Genomic DNA, 18,647 nt, shown 5'->3' with positions numbered 1-18,647 from the left:
TCTGTAACCATTTCCAAGGAGCCAGCAAAAGCACTAAGAATATACAGGGGATGGGGCAGGCAGTGTCAAGCAGTTTCTGTCCAGCTGTGGACAGAACTGTGTTCTGGTTAACTATTATCTCAGGTCGGCCAGAGTCATTATCTGGGCCAGTGAGATGGCTCAGTGGATAAAAATGCTTGCCCTAACAAGTCTGACAGCCTGAGTTCAGTCCCTGGAACTCAAAGAGATAACCTTTGACCTCTTCCTGAGCACCTGCACAGACAGACAGACAGACAGACAGACAGACACACACACACACACACACACACACACTAAAATAAAGTCATCTCTTTTAAAGGGCCAGTAGGATAGCACAGCCAGGAAAGCACTTGTCAGACAAGCCTGACTAATGATCTGATTCCTGTCTCTCAGTGGAGCTGACTCCCAAGGGTTGTCCTCTGACCTCTACATGTGAGCTGTGGTGTACTTATTCCCCACACCTCCCACACACATACACACACATAAAATCCTAAAGGGGAAAAGCCATTACCCTCTTTGTTTATCCATCAGACCTGTTGATCTTGAACTCCATTTGACCCACAGAGGACTCAGAAAGGAAAAATCACGTGCAGCCAGAAATGTCAACCTAGTTAGCCTACCGTCAGTCACCCATTGGGTATATGCAGTCATAAATATCAATAAGGCCAAGTAATGCAGCTCTCTCAATTTGCTGCATGAAGAATTGGTGGTTTTTTAGCAAAGGCCACATCTGAGTTCTTGTTTCAGGTCTTGTGTGTGAAAGGGATCATCTCAGTGGAGAAAAGGAGACAGAGTCAGATGTCGGGATGGATCTCATGGTCGTGTGTATTGGACCAGAACGTATAGGGACACTAAGGGGCATGAGAGCTCACAGACTAGAGAGGAACTGAAAAAGAGCAGGAGAACACAAACCCAGACACAGTTGGTTCAACATACAGTTCTTTATTATAATAAAATATTGAAAATCTTTCGGAGAAGGGTAAACCAATCTTAGTGATGTTCTACATTTTTCATATAGTTAAAAAAATCTTAGTAGCCACAAACCAAAATAATGCCAAGTAGCTCTCATTTTGCCGATGTTTTACTTCCAAACTCCTTATTTTAATTTTATGTGCATTGGTGTTCTGCCGACATGTCTATCTGTGTGGGGTGTCAAACCACCTAGAGCTGGATACAGACCGTTGTGAGCTGCTGTGAGGGTACTGGGAATTGAACCTGGGTCCTCTAGTGGAGCAGCCAGTGCTCTTGACCACAGAGGTATCTCTCCAGTCCCTATTTCCAAACTCCGAGTGGCTTCCCTAACGATGACATTTAGGGATAACAGAAGTAGGTGAGTAACCTTTGTGAGTAGCCCGTTCAGTTGATTTTTGTCTGAGATCCTCCACCGTTTGTATGGTCGTCAAATCCTTTAACTCTGAGCTTCTAAGTAAAGTGGCAGTATTGGCATCAAGGTGTGTTAGAGGGTTGGAATGAGACACCTTGGACAGAAAAAGCTCTTTATATAGTTGAAATACTATCTAAATACATGTAATGCATATGGTCCAGGCGATAGAATCTGGGAGAACAAGGCCATCAGTGCTGTGAAAAGAGGCTTCTTTCTTCTCTTGGATGAGAAGTACTTAACACCATGGGTTACGTTGGATATATGTGAGGATAAGACACAAGCAAAGGAAGCAAAGCCTAGAGCCATCCCTCATTGCTTTTCTCACTGACTCAGAGGTCATCTGCCAGCAGTAGCAGCTACAGGATGTCATCTATCTGTCAAAGTGCACTGGGACCTCTGGGGTACCCTCACAGGCAATGACAACTCGCCTAGTGCTGGCTCTCGCCCTGTACCTACAGTTGTGGGGCACAGAGCTCCCTGTCTCTCTGCAGTCAGTGACCCTCACTATGCCTTCGTGACAGTTCATATTGCCATTCTTGCATGGGATATTGGCAGTATCACAGATGCTGCGAATGTTCCAGATGTCTTCGTGGATGAAGGTGTTGAAGCGTTTGCACTGGGTAGAAGTCATCCTCCGTCTCTGCATCATCACGTTGCAGTAGTTGTCGCTGCCGCCTGTCCCCTCAGGGTCCACATGCTGTCTAAGGAACCGTTGGTACATTCTATCTTGGCCATAGGAGGGCTGTACAAGCCCTAACCCCAGCAGGGTCAGCAACAAGAGCAGAAGCAAGGATTGGGTCCTCTGTATGTCCATCGTCACCTAGAAAGTGCCTGAGAAGAAAATAAGAATGGGGAAAGGATGGTAAGGATTGGGCTCTAGAGAGGTACTGAGAAGGGCAAAGTAAAATCTGCTCGGAACCCTCCCTTCCCCCTCCTTCCACTTAAGATCTCCCCATTCTTCCTGCTCTTCCCTTTGTACCCTTTTCTCTGAGAGTGACTAGTCTGTCAACATAGCCTTCCTTGAAAGCAAACATTGCTCTCTTTACCAAGTATCGGGCAGTAGAGCTAACTAACAGAGCAAGTCAGAACAAACATGACAGGGAGGTTAGTTGCCCAAGCCTGCCTTACTGGAGTCTAAAACAAGGAAAGATAAATCTAGATAAAGCTGGAGTTTGGGTTTTATAGGAGAGTTAGCTAGTATGATCTTTAGGGAGTGTTTGGTGGTTGGGAAACTTCAGTTCCCAAAAGTGTACGTAGACTCTGGTCGAGGCAAGATAACATATTGACTTGAATGTTCTATATCCGGCAAATGAAGGACGATAAGGTAGAACAAACCTCAGTCTAGCCTCTCCTCCCCCCTCCTGTGAGGGTTGTGCTAGTGGAATAAATCACCTCTTCTGGGGAAACTCTACTTCTCCCTTAAAGACTAACACCACCTTGGCCCAAGGCTCAGGGATCGTTTGGAGGAAGAGAGTGGGAAGATTGTAAGGCAGGGGTGACTAGAGTGAGACTGTTTTCTGGGAACAACAGGGCGTGTGCACATATACACTCACACCTGTTGAGACATCGTGCTCAAGACCACACAAACTCAAGCCAGACAAAATCCCAGCCTGGAGGGTAGAGGTGGCCAGGAAGCGTCATTGCTAACTGAGGATCTATTGACAAGTCCTAGTGGCTTAGAGAGGAAAAGTCAGCTTTCTTGAAAAGTGTGTGACTTCCAGTAGGTTGACCATGCTCCCTACATACACCCAAGAGTATTGGGGCTGAAGAAACTGGACACAATGAGATGAAGAAAGAAAGAAGGAAGGAAGGAAGGAAGGAAGGAAGGAAGGAAGGAAGGAAGGAAGGAAGGAAGGAAGGAAGAAAGAAAGAAAGAAAGAAAGAAAGAAAGAAAGAAAGGGAAGGAAGGAAGAGAGGTCGTGAAGTTGGATGAGTAGGATAATGGGGGACAGATCTGGGAGGAATTGAGAGAGGAAAGTGAAGACAATCAAAGCACACTGTATGATATTTTGAAGAATTAGTAAACATTAATTTAAACACACAAAACGGGATTATAAAGGCAGAGCCAGTTACTTTTCTGCACGAATGGCTTACGGAATGACTGGGAGATGCTGCCATCTGGTGGCCATTCCTCAGGTTGACTTTGCAGGTTGATTGACCTAGCAAATAAACATCATTCCTGATGCAAAAGAGAGGGCACCCCAAAGTAATGGAGATAGTTTCTTTTTAAGAGTCAAGGCTGTCTATCACTGCAGGCACAGTCCAAGAGCAGTCTCCTTCTGAGATGGCTGGGTGCAGACAGATACCACTGCGCTTGTCTTCAAAGATGGGCTCCGTGAAGGCAGATCACACGCTGCTAAAATGGCTTCTGGTTTACTCTGTTCTACCTCAAACGACACTTTGACAAGTGGTAATTACCAGTGTCAAGTGCAGTCATTATTCTTTGACACTTTCCCCATACTCACTTCCTGTGTCTTTGCACAGGAAGATGTTAGGCTCTATGCTCTAATTCTACACCTACAGCTACAGATCGGAGAGAGTATTAGCATCCTTAGAGGCTGCTGAGTGCTTGCCAGGCACGCATGAAGCCCTGGTTTCTATCTCTAACATCGCATACTCCTAGGCATGGCGGTGCACACTTGTAATCCCAACACTTAGGTGGTAGAGGAAGGAGTATCAGAATGTCAAAGAGAGAGAGGGGCTTTCCAACTTAACTTAGCACGTGCCTCCCTGCAAAGGCTCTCACACTGTACCACAGAATCTCATTAAGAACTTCTTTTCACACCATGATTCCCCTGCACTCACTGCTATAGTTCAGATTTTCAAAGTTCCACAAAGGCCCACGTGTTAAAGGCTTGATCCCCAGGGTGGTGTTGTTGGGAGGAATTTTGGTCACGGCTGGGATGCCCATAGGGAGTCCTTAAAATGACCTCAGTTTCTTCCTTCTCGCTTTGTTTCCTGATGCCATGAGGCAAGCAGCTGCTTTCCTGCCCTCTCCTGCCACAATTCAGTGCCTCTCCACAGGTCCCGAAGTAGTGGGTCACGACAAGTCTTTCTCCTTTTTAAGTTGATCAGTCCCGATGTTTTGTCATAGCGATGGGAAGAAGACTAGCACGGTGTGTGGTTTGGGGAGATTATTTAACCTCTCTTAGTGTATCGGCACATACGCTACAGAACGGTAGTGACAGGCTTGTTGCAATATTGTGAAAAATGACTTTTTAAAAACTTAATGGAAAGTCTCATCACAGGGTCCCGCACACCGTAAGTGGCCAGTGTAGGCTGCCAGTCCTTTCCCGATGGCCCACTTTTGTCCTTGAGCCCTGTACCTGTGAGGAAAAGTATTGAAAGCAGGGTCACCTTGAGGTGAAGGGAGGCAGGTCTCCTCCTCCCAGAAGGCAGCATTACTAACAGTGTACAGGGGAACCAGAAGAAGCTCGAAGTGCAGAAGCGGGTCAGGGGTTGACTCTCACAGATCAGAGGAAGGCGTGGTCTTCAGAGCAGCTCGCCTCAGAGCTGCTCACCATCTTTCTCGTTTCCCTCTACTTTCTTCATAACGGATGGCTGCGACGTGTTGCGTTCGGTGGTGCTGACTCTCTCTATTTTGAAGGGTTAATCACACTCTCAAGGAATTGAGCGTCTGTGTCCCAGGGCAGTTTCCTCTCCCATTGTCTGGCGTGTTCTTCCTCACTCATCGCCATTCCATGAAGTCTGGGAGATTTTCTTGTCTTTTCATGCATAGCCAGCAATCACGGATGGCTTTTTCTTCAGCTTCTCACATGGTGTGTTACCAAGACACAGCGCCTTATCTGCAATTTGACGTTTCACTCTGAACACCTTTGTGTTATGGTAGAGCAAAGAGACTTGGTACCAAAAATACCAGGACTCTATTCAAACTGCTGCCCACCAATCATGTGATTGATGGATGGCTGATCTGCTGGAGTAGGTTGTCTCCTTCTGCTGTGTGAGTCCCCACACGAAACGTGGGTCATTGGCCAGCACCTTAGGGCAACTTTTCTAATGAGAGACATTTGAGAACCCTCTGCCTGCTTTCTGGGGAAACCATGTACCCACTTCTCAAGCCTGCCCTAAATCTGAATCCTCAGGAAGGCTGGGCTACTCAGCCACTGGCCATAGCTTGAACACAGGGGAAGCAGGACTTTGTTCGTTCTGCATTTAGAACCACCAAGTAAAACACCTAGGCACGTGTTCATAAACCTTTGCTAACGGGACATTGCCTACTGAGCATCTGACAGCACCCAGCAAGCTAGGTTTGTATATAGTGTTTACGTTTGAAACAAATCTGGCTGAAAATAGAAAGAAAATAATCTCTCTATAACTTCCTTAAAACCCCACAGTTCTCAAATACCACTCAATAAAGTAAAGTTTAAGGAGAAAAATGACATAAAATAGACAAGTTTTTAAATTTTAAATAAAATAGCCATGACAAATGAATGTCTTGGGAGTATTCCATTAGAGTTAATCCTTGCTTAAGACCACAGAGAAAGAGACACTCAATGGATGAAAAGGAAATTTTGAGGGGCTATGGGAAGGGGAAGAAACCCTTTACTTGGCAGTCTCGGAAGCAAATATTCCATCATCATTAACAACTGCTTAAGGCCTTCACCCCTTGGCCAGTAGTAAACCTGCACTTTTCAAGAACGAAGAAGAAGCCTTCTTTTCAGGAAGATGTACTAAACCCCTTGTGTAACCCTGGTGGTTCTCGAGTCTGCCTTTGCAAATTATAATTCCATCCAAGACATCTCCTGGGCCACCCTATGGCCCTGCCTATCAAATGACGAGAAAGGGGTCGTGAGGTGGCTCAGCACTTAGGGACACTTGCTGTTCTTGCAGAAGACTTGGGTTTAGATCCCAGCATCCACCACAGCCATCTCCAGTTCCAGGGGGTCCAACACCTCTTCTGACCTCCCTGGGCACCAGGCACACATGTGGTGCACACACATACATGCAGGCAAAACACTATAATAAAGCAAAATACTCGCAAAATAAAATAAGTAATATTTTAAAGAGAGAGACAGAAAAGCAGAGGGCTGTTCTTACAACCTTTTACGGTGTGACTTGTACGTTCCACCAATATTAAGGCAATTATATATGAGTCTCTGTTGGGGAATCCACATCCACATTTGGTTATGTCTCACTTCCTAACTGCCCCTCTCACACCCTTTATGTTGACAGCCTATGTCAAAATTATCACTGACAAAAGCCTCCTATTCTGACCCATGCAGGCTAGTCTTGAATTTTTTTTCTGTGTGAATCTGGTTTGGCCAGAGTTGAGGTCCTTAAAAAAAAATTAAGGGGATGCATTAGGTTGCTAAGGATGACAGCCTGAAGCCGTGTCTGTCCCCTGAGTGCAGACGGTCTCAGGCTGTAGGGGAGGAGTTGGTGGGGAGCTATTGTATGCTGGCCCTTGATCCTAAACTTTCCAAAGGGCTCTTTAATGACCCATTACGTAATAGACAACTTGCCTCTTTTGAAAATTCCCTGTCCTGTCTGCAAATCAATTTACCATCCTCAGCTACATAGAAAGATAAAATCTACCTTCTCATTGAGTAACAGGCAAGGAAGAATATCTCCATTTCAGCCCCTGTCCCCTGGGAACAGCTAGGAGAGGAACCAGAAAGTTAAATTTACTGGAACTAGTGATCTTCCAGACGGACTTTTTTTTTTTTTTTTTTTTGAGACACTATTCTTTTAACATCAGCAATGATACTGCTTAACTGCATAGGGAGAAGGTAGTAGAGAGATGCCAGGGCTTTCTTTCCCTATCCAGCCTAGACCTGAATGGAACCCCAACAGCTTACACGCCACTCAGTGAAGAGGAAAGGAGGGTCTGGAAACCAAGGCTTGTAACTTAAATAGAGGCTGGCCAACTGAGAGAGGCCTGGAAGCGAGAGGAGGGTTAAGGGCTGAGCAGCCCTAGCGCAGGTCTTCAGCAGCGAACTGGCCCTTGGCCCTGCGCAGGATGGAGTCTTTGGCTGCATCATGGGGATGCTTGTTAGACGGGATCTCCAGGACAGCTGGAATGGACCTCCCGTGGGCATCAAGGGCGAGCCGAACCGTCTCTGCGATGTAGATGAGAATGATGCCAATGTCATCCCTGTTTAGAAACATCCTGAAAGTGTCTTCAATCTCATTGATGGTGGTATCTTTCTCCACTACCAGGAAATTAGGGTGGCGGTTCTTGTTAAGCTCCCCAATGCTGCCCAACAGGAAACCAGTCAAGGTGTCCTCGTCTGTGACTGGTTTACCCCTGCCCGCCATCCTGTCGGCCCTGCTCCCCCAAAAACCTCCAGACTGATAATTAATGGCTTTTGAGAAATCTTTATTCCTGTGTTTTGTAAGTCGGGAGACATATGTTTCAGATAGTAAATTTTCTAGCCCCTGACAATGGATGTCAGTGTTCTGGGGTGAGAGGAGATAAAAAGAGAACAGAGTTAAGTCTGCGCCGGGGGCCTGCTGACTAGAGACTGATAAAAGACTCATCAAAGTGGACAGGCAAGCCATTTTCACAGGCAATAACAACATGTCTGAACCCTGCAGAGGCTCGGTACCGGCAAGGGGGCCGGGGAGACCCTCCTGTATGCTTGCAGGTGGTGATCTGGAAGGGAGACTGGCTTATTCTTAAGTTTTCTCCGTAAGGGCTTCCATTCGCGCCACAGATGGCCTTGATGCTGCCCTTGTTGCCATGGATAAAGGTGTTGACCTCTTTGCAGGGCGAGGTTAGGCCTCTTCTCCTCATCATACTTTCGCAGTATCTGGCATCCCGACCCTTGGGCTTGGCATCATAGTGCTGAGTCAGGAACTTCGTGTACCTGGGGTCGTCCTGAGCCAGAGTTGAAGGGGTCGAAACCAGACCCAGCACAAAAACCAACAACAGAGGACGCAGGCTCATCTCCATCTCTTCCAACAGAGATTCCAGCCTAGGACAAAGAGCAGGAATGGTCGGGCCATAGAACTACTTTCTAACTTAGACTAAATGGGTGGGGACTTTCCTCTCCGAAAGAATAGGATAAAGCAGTTGTCCTCAGCTACCTCATTCCTTCTTTGCTTTGGCCTTCCTGACTGACTCTGTGTCAGCCATCTTTCTTTATTCTTTAGGCTCACCATCATCCACAGCGCATCAAAATCTGTTTATAGTCTTAATTCACCTATTATTTAACTTGCTAACAAACATTACTCAAGTTCCTATTGGGCCCAGAAACTGTGTTAGCTCCTAGGGCACAAAGACCTTTAAGATATACCAGGGTTCAGGGGCAGTGTGTGTCTGTAAGGCCGAGCTACTTGGGAAACAGAGACAGGGGGATTGCTTGAATCCGGGAGTTCCACACTAGCTTGATGATATAGAAGACTCTTTTTTGGGGGGCGGGGGAGGATCGAGCACAGAACAGAAATGTGCACCTATGGGGAAGGGTGAGTTGGTAACACAGGAGCTGAGAGCCAGGCAGAATGACTTCTGGGGATTGCGAGCACAAGGACAGTCCAACCCCCAAGGCTGTGAGATGGGATTCTGGTTCCACATCAGTGAGGAAAGCTGTAGAGATGATCACCTTGGGATGAAGGCTGCAGGTCTACTCCTCCCAGAGGGCAGAGTTACCATGCAGTGCATAGGGAGAATGGAACAGGTTGTGCGGTACCTGAAGTGGGCCTGGAAGAGACTCTGACTGAACAAAGAGGGGAACTCAAGCTTTGTCTTCAGAGTGACCTACTTGGGATGCTCTTTGGATGGTCTGAGAGAATACTTTCTAGTGTCTCCTACACGTGTGATACTGTTAGCATAGGCGAATGATCTTACCGTGTGGTAATATGAAACCCAGAACAAAACTGAGGTTTTAAAATTCCCTGTAAGATCTCTCTGAAGAGGAGAAGAGAGAAGACTCCTACCATCACCTCCCCAGAGCTCTCGGCACACCCTGCACCACACGCATCTGTCAATCAGGCGCCCCAGGACCAAAGGTGTCTTCTGCTGGAGTCTGACCTTCTTGTGGACTTTCAAATTGTTATTTCTTATGAAATTTGAAATTTTGAGAACTGGGAGATAATAGGGAAATATCAAGCAGTGTCTGATAATATCCTTAGTTCTTTGGAGAAAATATAAAAAGATCATCCTGAGACTTAAAACCCTCTTCGTGGTGGGGCGGCAGAGATGGCTCAGTAGTTAAATGTGCGTCTTGCTCTTCAGAGAGCCTGAGTTCAGGTCGCTGCACCCACACTAAGCTGCTCACATCTTGCAGCAACTCAGACTCTGAGGCATCCACTGCCTCTGTGGGCACCTGGAGCTCTCCTACACAGACCTGCCCACAGACATACATGCACACACCTAACAGTAAATAGTAAAAGTAAATGTTTTAAAAAAATGCTATAGGGAGGAAATGGCTAAGTAAGTAAAAGCCAGACTTGATGGCAAGCATTTGTAATCCTGGTGCTGTGGAGGTAGAAACACAAGTTTCCCTACTAAACAGCCTTGTAATTGGTGAGTTTCATGGCCCAGAAACCACGGTAGATGGCTTCTCAGAAACACACACAAACCCATTATAGCTCTACACCCCACCATATCAAATAACTGTGAATGTCCCCACATTGCAGAGGAAAAATCAACTTTTAAGTTTGATTTTGTTTTGTTTTGCTTTGAGCGTCTTGCACCCACGCTGGCCCCAAACTCTTGATCTTCCTGAAGAACTACCACCCCTAGTTTATGTTCTTCTAGGGAGGTGCAGGCAGGAGAATTGTAATTTCTATGTCATTTTTGGCTCTATAGCCAATTCAAGGACAGCCTGGGATACAGGAGACCTTGTCTGTAAATAAATAAATACAAAGAATGTTGCATCTTTCGGCCTAAAGGAGTAGTACTTAGAGAGGAAATCAGTCCCAAGTAAGTTTTTGTTTTGTTTTCTACCCTGAAGTGTGGTACATTTTCAGCCACATTAAGTTAATCATTAATTTTATTTTGTGTTTCTCTCATGTATAAGTCCGAACATGTTTACTTTTACCTCGTGTGTGTGCACATGTGCATACATGTGCGTGTTTGTGTGGGTGTACATGTGCCTGCATGTTCACTCACGTGTGTGTGTGTGTGTGTGTGTGTGTGTGTATGTAGAAAGCTGAGGTTCTGGCACTCAGCCTATAGTCGGCCTGCTCAGTAGTGCAGGGTCAGGAGTACATCTTGGAATCTAGGAGTCAGGGGGTCTAAGGCTCTACTGAGCTTGTGGACGATGGGCGATGGAATGGGAAGTGGACTTCCCTTCTAATTAGCATCTGACACTAGCCTGTTCTTCCTGTTTCACAGTAACCACAACCAAACTCGGAATAAGGCTATAAAGAACACCAAATTCTCGGTCATTTCACCGTACTGAAATAACAAACTTCCATAAAGCATGCAGATTATGAACTGCATCAGAATTAAATGTGAGTGTGGTTTTTTTGTTTTTGTTTTTGTTTGTTTGTTTGTTTGTTTATTGAGAAAGATGGTGCACACGTGCAGAAGGCACAGCCACCCCTGAAGAGTTACCAGCATTTACCAGAGCTGCCAGGCTGCATGAGACCTGCTTACATTTATGTTAGGATGCTCTTTCCTGGATGTGATTTCTCTTTAAAAATGAGAAAGATCTATGTGTGAAACTACACACGTGCCTGCAGAGCGGGCGAGGAGGACTGAGGCACATTTTGGAACTAGCCTGGCTACTGCCAAACTAAACAATGAAAGATATCAAGAGCTGGTAATACTCAACACGAGCAGCAGGTGGCAGCAGTGGATAGGATGTGGCCATTCAATAGACTGACAGTCTGCTCTCCTGGAGGTGCCAGCAAGGTTGTGGTAGCCTCACCCAGAGTCCCTTAACTTGCCAGGCTCTGGGTATTTAGGACACCAAAGCAAAAGCTATAATGTACGGGGTCCAAATGCTAAGGCCATCATAAAGCAGAAGTTTACCAGCTATCGGGTTTCATGGCTGCTGTTTGCAAACACACCATTGCCCACGTGATCCTAGGCAAACAAACATTTACCTGTCCATATTTCCTGCTGCTGTATAATCTACACCTGAGCCGGATCTGCACTCTTTGCCTTGAGTCACAGTGCTGGCTTCACAGCAGACTCGCAGTACCGCTCTGCTGGTTAACTTCCCTTTTCTCTTGAGGCCTGTTCTTTACCAGCCCGAAATCAGAGGGGTTCCAGCTTTGAAAGTCCATGCTTCTTACTAAGCTAATAGATTCCTCGTGGGTTTCAGTAGCCAAATCTGGCAACATCGGAATTGCAGGGACAAATTTAAATAACCTTAGTTGATGGTACAAGGTATCAACTGGAAGAAATCGGTGATGGGGTAACCTTGGTCAAGTCTCACTGAAACACATCTTCCCTGAAGGCTCTCCCTGTAAGCCAAGCCTGTGTACCATGAGAAGACTAATACTACACTGGGTTTTTTTTTTCATCCTAAAATGGCACTTGCTATTTAGACTTTGAAAGCTCTCAGGCCTATGTGGCCAGGAAAGGGGGTTACTTGTTTCTAATTTGCAGAAATTGCACATTAATTTTTACCAACTCACCCCATGCAGTCTCTCCTTATGGCTTCACTTTACTAAAGCACCCAGAAAGCAACTTCCAGCAGCAGCACGCCCCAACCACCAGTGTCTACTGTCCACTCCCTTGAAACATTTAGCTAGAAATACCCCCTCAAAGCCAGGCAGGGTATAATTGTGAGAAAACAAGCGAGCGCCGGACTATTAGGGGGTATGAATGTAATTCTGCCACTTGCAAAGGTGCTGAACCTTAGTCCCCCACACAACAATGGCTGTCATTCGGATTTCCTGCAGTGGAAGAGTTCTGACTGTGCAGAGCCGGTTTTCCATTCTTAACCCCGTAGTGCTCACAGGAATCCTCCTTCTCTCTTTCTCTCCGTTGGCAGCGCTTTGTAGACTAGAGATGTAGCAAACTTTCCTGCATCGGGGGTGGCAGTGCCACAGACACCCTTCTCGAAGGTTTACTCTCCTACTCCGTGTCTCGCAACAGTTCAGAGGGAAGCCGGAACAGCTGAAAGCCGGAACACCAGATGCCCGGTCTTCTCCCTAGTCTTTCCTCCCTCCACCTACCATCGTTTGATCTTGGTACATGGTCCGCTTTGTTTTAAAAGAGCATCAATATTTTTTTTTTTTTTAAAGAGGAAAGAAACGAGGAGGAAGCACTGCCAAAAGTACTTCCTGGTTTGGGGTTTTCCTTTTTCGAGACAGGGTTTCTCTGTGAAGCCCTGGCTGTCCCGGAACTCGCGCTCTAGACCAGGCTGGCCTCGAACTCACAGAGATCTGAGATTAAAGGTGACCTCACCATCACCAGGCTTAGGATTTTTCTTAATATTCCTGCCAAGCCACATGCTTGTTGTGGAAGGAAACATGGCAGTTCAGATGTCCATCGGCAAATGGCTTCCTAAGCCTTAGGGGACTTTTAATCACAATTTAAGAATCCCTCCCATATCTCCGTCTCCTTGCTCGCAGTCCCATTAATTGTATCCCAGATACGAACCATAGAAACCAAAACCTGTTTTCATTTTAAATTTTGACTCTTACTCATTTTCATTCGAGTGAGTGAGTTTGGGTTCAGAGAACAAGCGTAAATGCGTGTGTGTGTGTGTGTGTGTGTGTGTGTGTGTGTGTGTGTGTGTGTGTTAGTGTGTGTGTGTCTGTGTGTGTTAGTGTGTGTGTGTTAGTGTGTGTGTGTTAGTGTGTGTGTGTGTGTGTGTGTGTGTGTTAGTGTGTGTGGGGGGAGTCGTAATCGGTTTCACTAAAATAGAAGAAAGGCTAGTAAAAGCACAGAGGAAAGAAAAGAAGCAGAGCAGTTGAGCACCCAAAGGGAAGAATCTTACAAAAGCTGGCCAGGTTTCCTCCGTCTGACTGGGACCAGTCTAGCTGTTGGCTCCTGGAGACAGGGTCCTGCAGTGTGAAGCCAGAGGCTCCTGTCAGTCTGGTTATATACAGGGCTCGTGTGAAGGGGTGGGGAGAACATATCTAAGGATCTCTATCTACCTTGGCAGAGACTTGTAAACCAAGGACACTAATCATGGACAAACAAGGAGTCATTCACCTTTTCCCTGAGCATGACTGGGTCAAATATTAACCACCTGGTGGACCAGACATTTTTTTAGCGATGGGAATGTTTGCTAAGTGTGGCCTTTTGTTCCTAAGCTGTCTCTTTCCTTATGTGTGGTCCTTACCCTTGCTCAGAGTAGGACTGAGGTTTCACTGTTCATGTGCTAGAGATCCAAAACTTACTATCTCTGATGTTAAGCTCAACTTCAGGAACTACTTGGAAGAAGTCTAAAGGCAGGAGTGAGGCGACTGTACTCACATCACTTCAAGCCCCAGAAATAAATAGCACTTCCTGGGCTCCTCTTCCCTCCATCCATCCACAGGAAACAATGGCCACTCAAGCTCCTCTTTTTTTTTTTTAAAAGATTTATTTCTTATACATAACTACACTGTAGCTGCCTTCAGACACACCAGAAGAGGACATCAGATCCCACAACAGATGGTTTGAGCCACCATGTGGTTGCTAGGGATTGAACTCAGGACCTCCGGAAGGACAGTCAGCGTTCTAAACCACTGAGACATCTCTCCATCTCTCCAGCCCTCAACCTCCTCTTCTTTAAAGCACAATTGCAAAACCAGCTTTCTACATGTCAGCGTTATCTGAACTATGTACAAAAGGCACTGTGTTCATCTGCTCTGCTTATGAGGTGACGCCAAGATCAAACAGTAAGTGAGCCACAAGGCAGACTTCTAACACCCAGAAAGTACACGGTGAGGTAGTGAGGTGGTGAACAAGTTAACTAGAATTGTTCTTACATATTTATCTTCAGGGCTGGGCAGGTAGCTCAGTGGTTATGGGCACTGGCTACTCTTCAGAGGACTCAGGCTCAGTTCTCAGCGCCCACACTGCAGTTCACAACCAGCTGCGATGCCTTCCCTGGCCTCCTCAGGTATTGCGTATGCGTGGTACACAGACAAAATGCCCATAGGGAGAAGGTAAGAAATACATACAATTTTTAAAATTGTTATACATTTATCTTGTATATAGCGCAAGATTGCAATATTTCAGCTCTCTGTCAATTTCTAGATTTTGCTCCATCATTCTGTGTAGATATTTGTGCGTGATTTAAGCTGTACTAATTTCTGGGGAATGTTTGAGGCGAGTCTGGGTACAAGAGCTAGAGCATCAGCTGACTCGATGTAGCAGGAGGAAGACTACAGCACGCCAGCCTCTTCGGACACCCTCAGTAAGGCTGGTCCTCCGTGTGGCAGGAACAGGGCTCCCTCAGGAAGCTGGAGCCGAAAGGATCCAGGCGGGCATGCTCACACCTGGACTTGGGGACACTCGGAGAAGACGACACTGATGTAGGGGTCCCACAGTGTGCACGGTGGATGCGGATTTACTTCTGGTTGGTACCAACGTTCCTTTGAGAGTTAGTTAACCTCAGGGTCTCGCCATTGGGCGGACCCTTTCCAGAGAAGACTATTTGCTTACTCATTTCTGTCTTGTTAGCGACTGACACGTGAGTCCTCATTAACTGACCTAGAGCTTCTAGCTGTGAAAAACTTTCTGGGCTTCTCTTTATAGGTTCAGAGATGCACAATTTGGTATCAGTTATGAAATAAACTTGAGTGCTAAGCAGAGCAATCTCTGGCTGTGGGAGCCAGCCGATCCTTCCCCTGGGGTCCGATGAGGTCATCCAGGTGTTGGAATAGACCCAGGGAGTGTTCTGCTCTTGCCTGCAAAACGTTCCGAAATCAGCTGATTTGCCTTCACCACTGAGCCTCTGTTCCTGACTACAGAGTAAACTCTGGGAGTGCAACCTCTTTACAAAGCAAACCCTTAATTCCAGCACTTGGGAGGCAGAGGCGGGTGCATCTGTGTGAGTTCGAGGTCAGCCTGGTCTCCAGAGTGAGTTCTAGGACAGCCAGGGCTAGGCAGAGAAATCCTGTCCCAAAAACAAACAACAAACAAGCAAACAAACAAGCAAGCAAACAAGCAGAAGCTGCTCAGAATGTGCATGCCCCGATGGATACACTTCCTAAGAACAGGGCCTGACAGCTTGAGGAGGAAGAGTGGAGGTCATGAGGACCTGGAAAAGGGCACAAACTTAAACAAGGTTCAGCTTTGTTGAGGCACAGCCCAGCTTGAAGGTCCCCTTTGTTCTTGTCCCCTCCCCCTCCCTCCTGCACTTAACCCGACTGTGAGCTGAAAGGAAATGAGGCTGGAGTTGTTAGAAGATGACTAAGCTGCTGTAGCCTGACTTCAGGTACTAGAGTCTGCGGAAAGGGAGGCAGTCGCATTCTGACCAGGCATCCATTAGACAAGTGCCAAACTTTGTTCTGTCAAATGCCAGCATTTCAACTGTCTCAGAAATACAGGGAAGGCTAGCACTCGGGGACATTCAGGGTGAGGCCTCTCTACTGGTATCCAAGCCAACACCGAATGCTCAGTGTGCAAACATAACGGGTATGGTGGTGCCTCTTTTAAATTAATCACACAGCGCTTTGACAACAGATGAGGACGGGCTGGGTTCTAGAGTCAGCAACCACTCATTGTTAGGAGAGCGGCCAGTCCATTGCGACACCCGGATGGCCTCATCGGTCTCCAGGGGAAATATCAGCCAACTCCATGGCCAGAGGTGACATATCAGTGTGGCCCTTTTCTGATAAACAACTACAAAACAGAGGCACTTCACCCTCAGCCACAGCACACGCCCAGACACAAAATCCAGGGTCTGACACACTAACCTGCTCAAACGCAGGAACTTCCCTCTTTTAAGTTTTGCATTTTATTAAGGTGAAAGGAAAAACAGTGTGTGTGTGTGTGTGTGTGTGTGTGTGTGTGTGTGTGTGTGTGTGTTTTCCGGGACTCAGACCCAGGACCTTACATATGATACATAGATACCATTGAGCCACATCCAAGGCCTGAATATTGTATTTTTGTCAGTAATTTAAATTCATATAAAACAACTGACAATTTTAAAAAGTATTAAAAATTTTAACCTCTGGAAAGCCATCACCTTTCCTGGAATTTTTGTCTGTCTCTTCGCCAAGCCAGTAATATCCATGGACACATGAGGCATGAAATTCTTCTCTAATAATTCTAGTGTTGGCATACTTCCCCTTTATACAGAGTGTGTATGTTTAATTCAGTCCTTAGGACTCATTATAGAGTGGAAGGTATGGGGACGCTGTCAACATTCCTTTACAGCACTGACATAATACTCAATGGGTAACGGAAGTAACAACTAAAAAAAGGAAAGCTCACAGGAGGCCCCCTGAGGAGTGGGTTCGCCACTGGTTCAGGGACCATGGAAACAAAGTCCTGATGATGTGTGTATGTTTCCAAACAAGATACAAAGTAAACAGTTACTTCAGGGCATACTGCGCTGTGGCTTACTTGTGGTTTGCAGCCACTCTGAAAACAACTGTTTACAGAGAGTTCTTTACCCAAATGAACATACAATGGAGAACCTCAAGAGATGTTTTACCAGACTGCATCCATACGCTTTTTCAGTATCTGTGCTGCTGAAGCGAGCACATTGACACACTGTTTAATCCATGCATGGAGTCACACTAACAATGTCTCCAGTGGACAACTCCACAGCCTTTTGTGGGGTGCAGAAAGAGCGAGGGTGAGAGGGAAGCTCATGTACCCCTACAAGCTGAGCCATGGTTGAACTGATGGCTCTCCAAGGTCTGGGACCGTGGCTGGTTCACTTTTTCTAATCACCCCCTGTTAACCTAAGCTTCGATTCCACATTATCTAAACCACATTACTAAGGTCCCACCACCCCATGTGATCAAAATGAGACGATCTCTCCACCTTCGTTTTAAGGAAGAGGGAGTTGAAGAACAAAGAAAGGGACGTTACTTGACCGATGAGCATTTGGCGTTTCTGTGACCGGAAGATTTCCAGTGTACAACCCAACTTTTTTATCCCATCGGAATGATTTCTAGAAAAGTCAAAACTCATGTTTAAAGTAGTACTGACTAATTACTTAACACCGATTATTTCCATAAATCTCCCAGACATCTGATTTCTCCCTTTTATCATCACACTGTTTCTTGAGTTTAAGCCGCTGCGACTGGCAGCCCTGACTAACTCAGAGCTGGGTGGTGCTTGCTCTTTGAATAGCTGAGGCTGCTTTTCGGAGTTTGCCAGAGGCTTTTCAGACCGGTGTGCTAACTGAGGTTTCTAACGATTGCATGTATGAACTGGCTATAAGATTTCTACTATCACAGACGGAAGAACCTGGCCCACTGGAGATGTCCCAATATAAGCACAAGGTTTCTATCCTCCTTCTGAAACAGAGGCGCTCCATCACTGCACTGGCATGTGCTGTTTCAATCCCAACTACCCAGGAAGAAGGCATAGAGGATGCTGCTGACGCGTCTCCAAAAGTTTCACAACACAGTTAAAGATAAGTTAAGGGAGGGAGACAGGCAATGGAAAACGAAAACACCACTTCTGCTTGCACAACCTTGACAGACTTGCATCACAAATCTGATGTCGACCTAGGAACCCTCAAAATTTTCCCTGTCTGAGCGAACGAGGGCTGCTTGGAATTCCTCCCTTCGCAGATTCTGCGATCCCCTAGAGCCTGGGTTCTACACAATGACCATCCACGCTGGACTCTGGCAAGATGCGGAAAGTGAACTGTGGAAACCTGTGAGAACCGAATTGATCCCCACCACACCTCAGCTCTGTAATTAGACCGGAGAAGTTGAGAAGTCATCTCCCAGGAGCCCCACAACTGTCCTTAGTAGGACTTCCATAGCTAAACCCTGGAGGGACAGGCGTAGAAACCCACCTGGACGCGGAACTGGAGATGACGGCTTTGTTTCTCACTCCTTTTTCCTGATGGGATGGCGAATAGAAGAAATGAAGTTTCCTTTGCAATCTCGTCGCCGATTTGGGTGAGGTCGCCGTTGCCTGGCCACGCAAACAGATTGGGGCGGGGTGCAGAGGAGTGGAGGGTGGGCGGTCCAGCCTCAGTGGCTGGGACCGCACCCCATTTCTTACAAGGACGCTCCTCCCCGTTGGGCTGGCCGGCAAGACAGTTTAACCCCAACCACCAAGCAGACAATGTGGGTTTTTGCACAGAAATTGGACTGGTAGATGTCTCGAGGACCTCCAAGAGAAGCATCCGCGGCAGAAACACCAAGCCTGCCAAGGGGACGCTGGAACCTGGGAATTTGGTGCTACTGGCAC

General features: G+C 46.6%; 2 protein-coding genes across 4 annotated transcripts; both read right to left on the bottom strand.

Moving 5' to 3' along the window:
- Window positions 1-944: 944 nt before the first annotated feature.
- Rnase4 (ribonuclease A family member 4) lies at window positions 945-18,294 on the bottom strand. Of its 2 annotated transcripts, none has more exons than NM_020082.2 (2): window positions 18,247-18,294; window positions 945-2,233 (listed from the first exon to the last, which is right to left on the bottom strand). In NM_020082.2, exon 2 carries the CDS (start codon window positions 2,214-2,216, stop codon window positions 1,773-1,775), a length of 444 nt encoding a protein of 147 aa, NP_064467.1. In that variant the 5' UTR covers window positions 2,217-2,233; window positions 18,247-18,294; the 3' UTR covers window positions 945-1,772. The 2 variants fall into 2 exon arrangements, with proteins under 2 accessions (NP_064467.1, XP_087442599.1); XM_087586473.1 differs by lacking the exon at window positions 18,247-18,294 and adding an exon at window positions 14,246-14,314.
- Window positions 7,722-18,348, bottom strand: Ang (angiogenin). 2 transcript variants are annotated; one of them, NM_001412006.1, is given in 2 exon segments: window positions 7,722-8,340; window positions 18,247-18,348. In NM_001412006.1, a coding segment is annotated over 1 exon segment (438 nt). In that variant the 5' UTR covers window positions 8,319-8,340; window positions 18,247-18,348; the 3' UTR covers window positions 7,722-7,880.
- Window positions 18,349-18,647: the final 299 nt, after the last annotated feature.

Source organism: Rattus norvegicus, chromosome 15 (assembly GCF_021556685.1).
Source record: "Rattus norvegicus strain SHRSP/BbbUtx chromosome 15, alternate assembly SHRSP_T2T, whole genome shotgun sequence".
In the NCBI taxonomy this organism is placed as follows: Eukaryota; Metazoa; Chordata; class Mammalia; order Rodentia; family Muridae; genus Rattus; species Rattus norvegicus.
The sequence above is the reverse complement of the archived record's forward strand: the minus strand, read 5'-3'. Positions and strand labels throughout refer to the sequence as shown.

Excerpts from the sequence above, each read along its gene's own strand:
- Rnase4 (NM_020082.2), bottom strand. The coding sequence starts at position 2,216 with ATGGACATACAGAGGACCCAATCCTTGCTTCTGCTCTTGTTGCTGACC.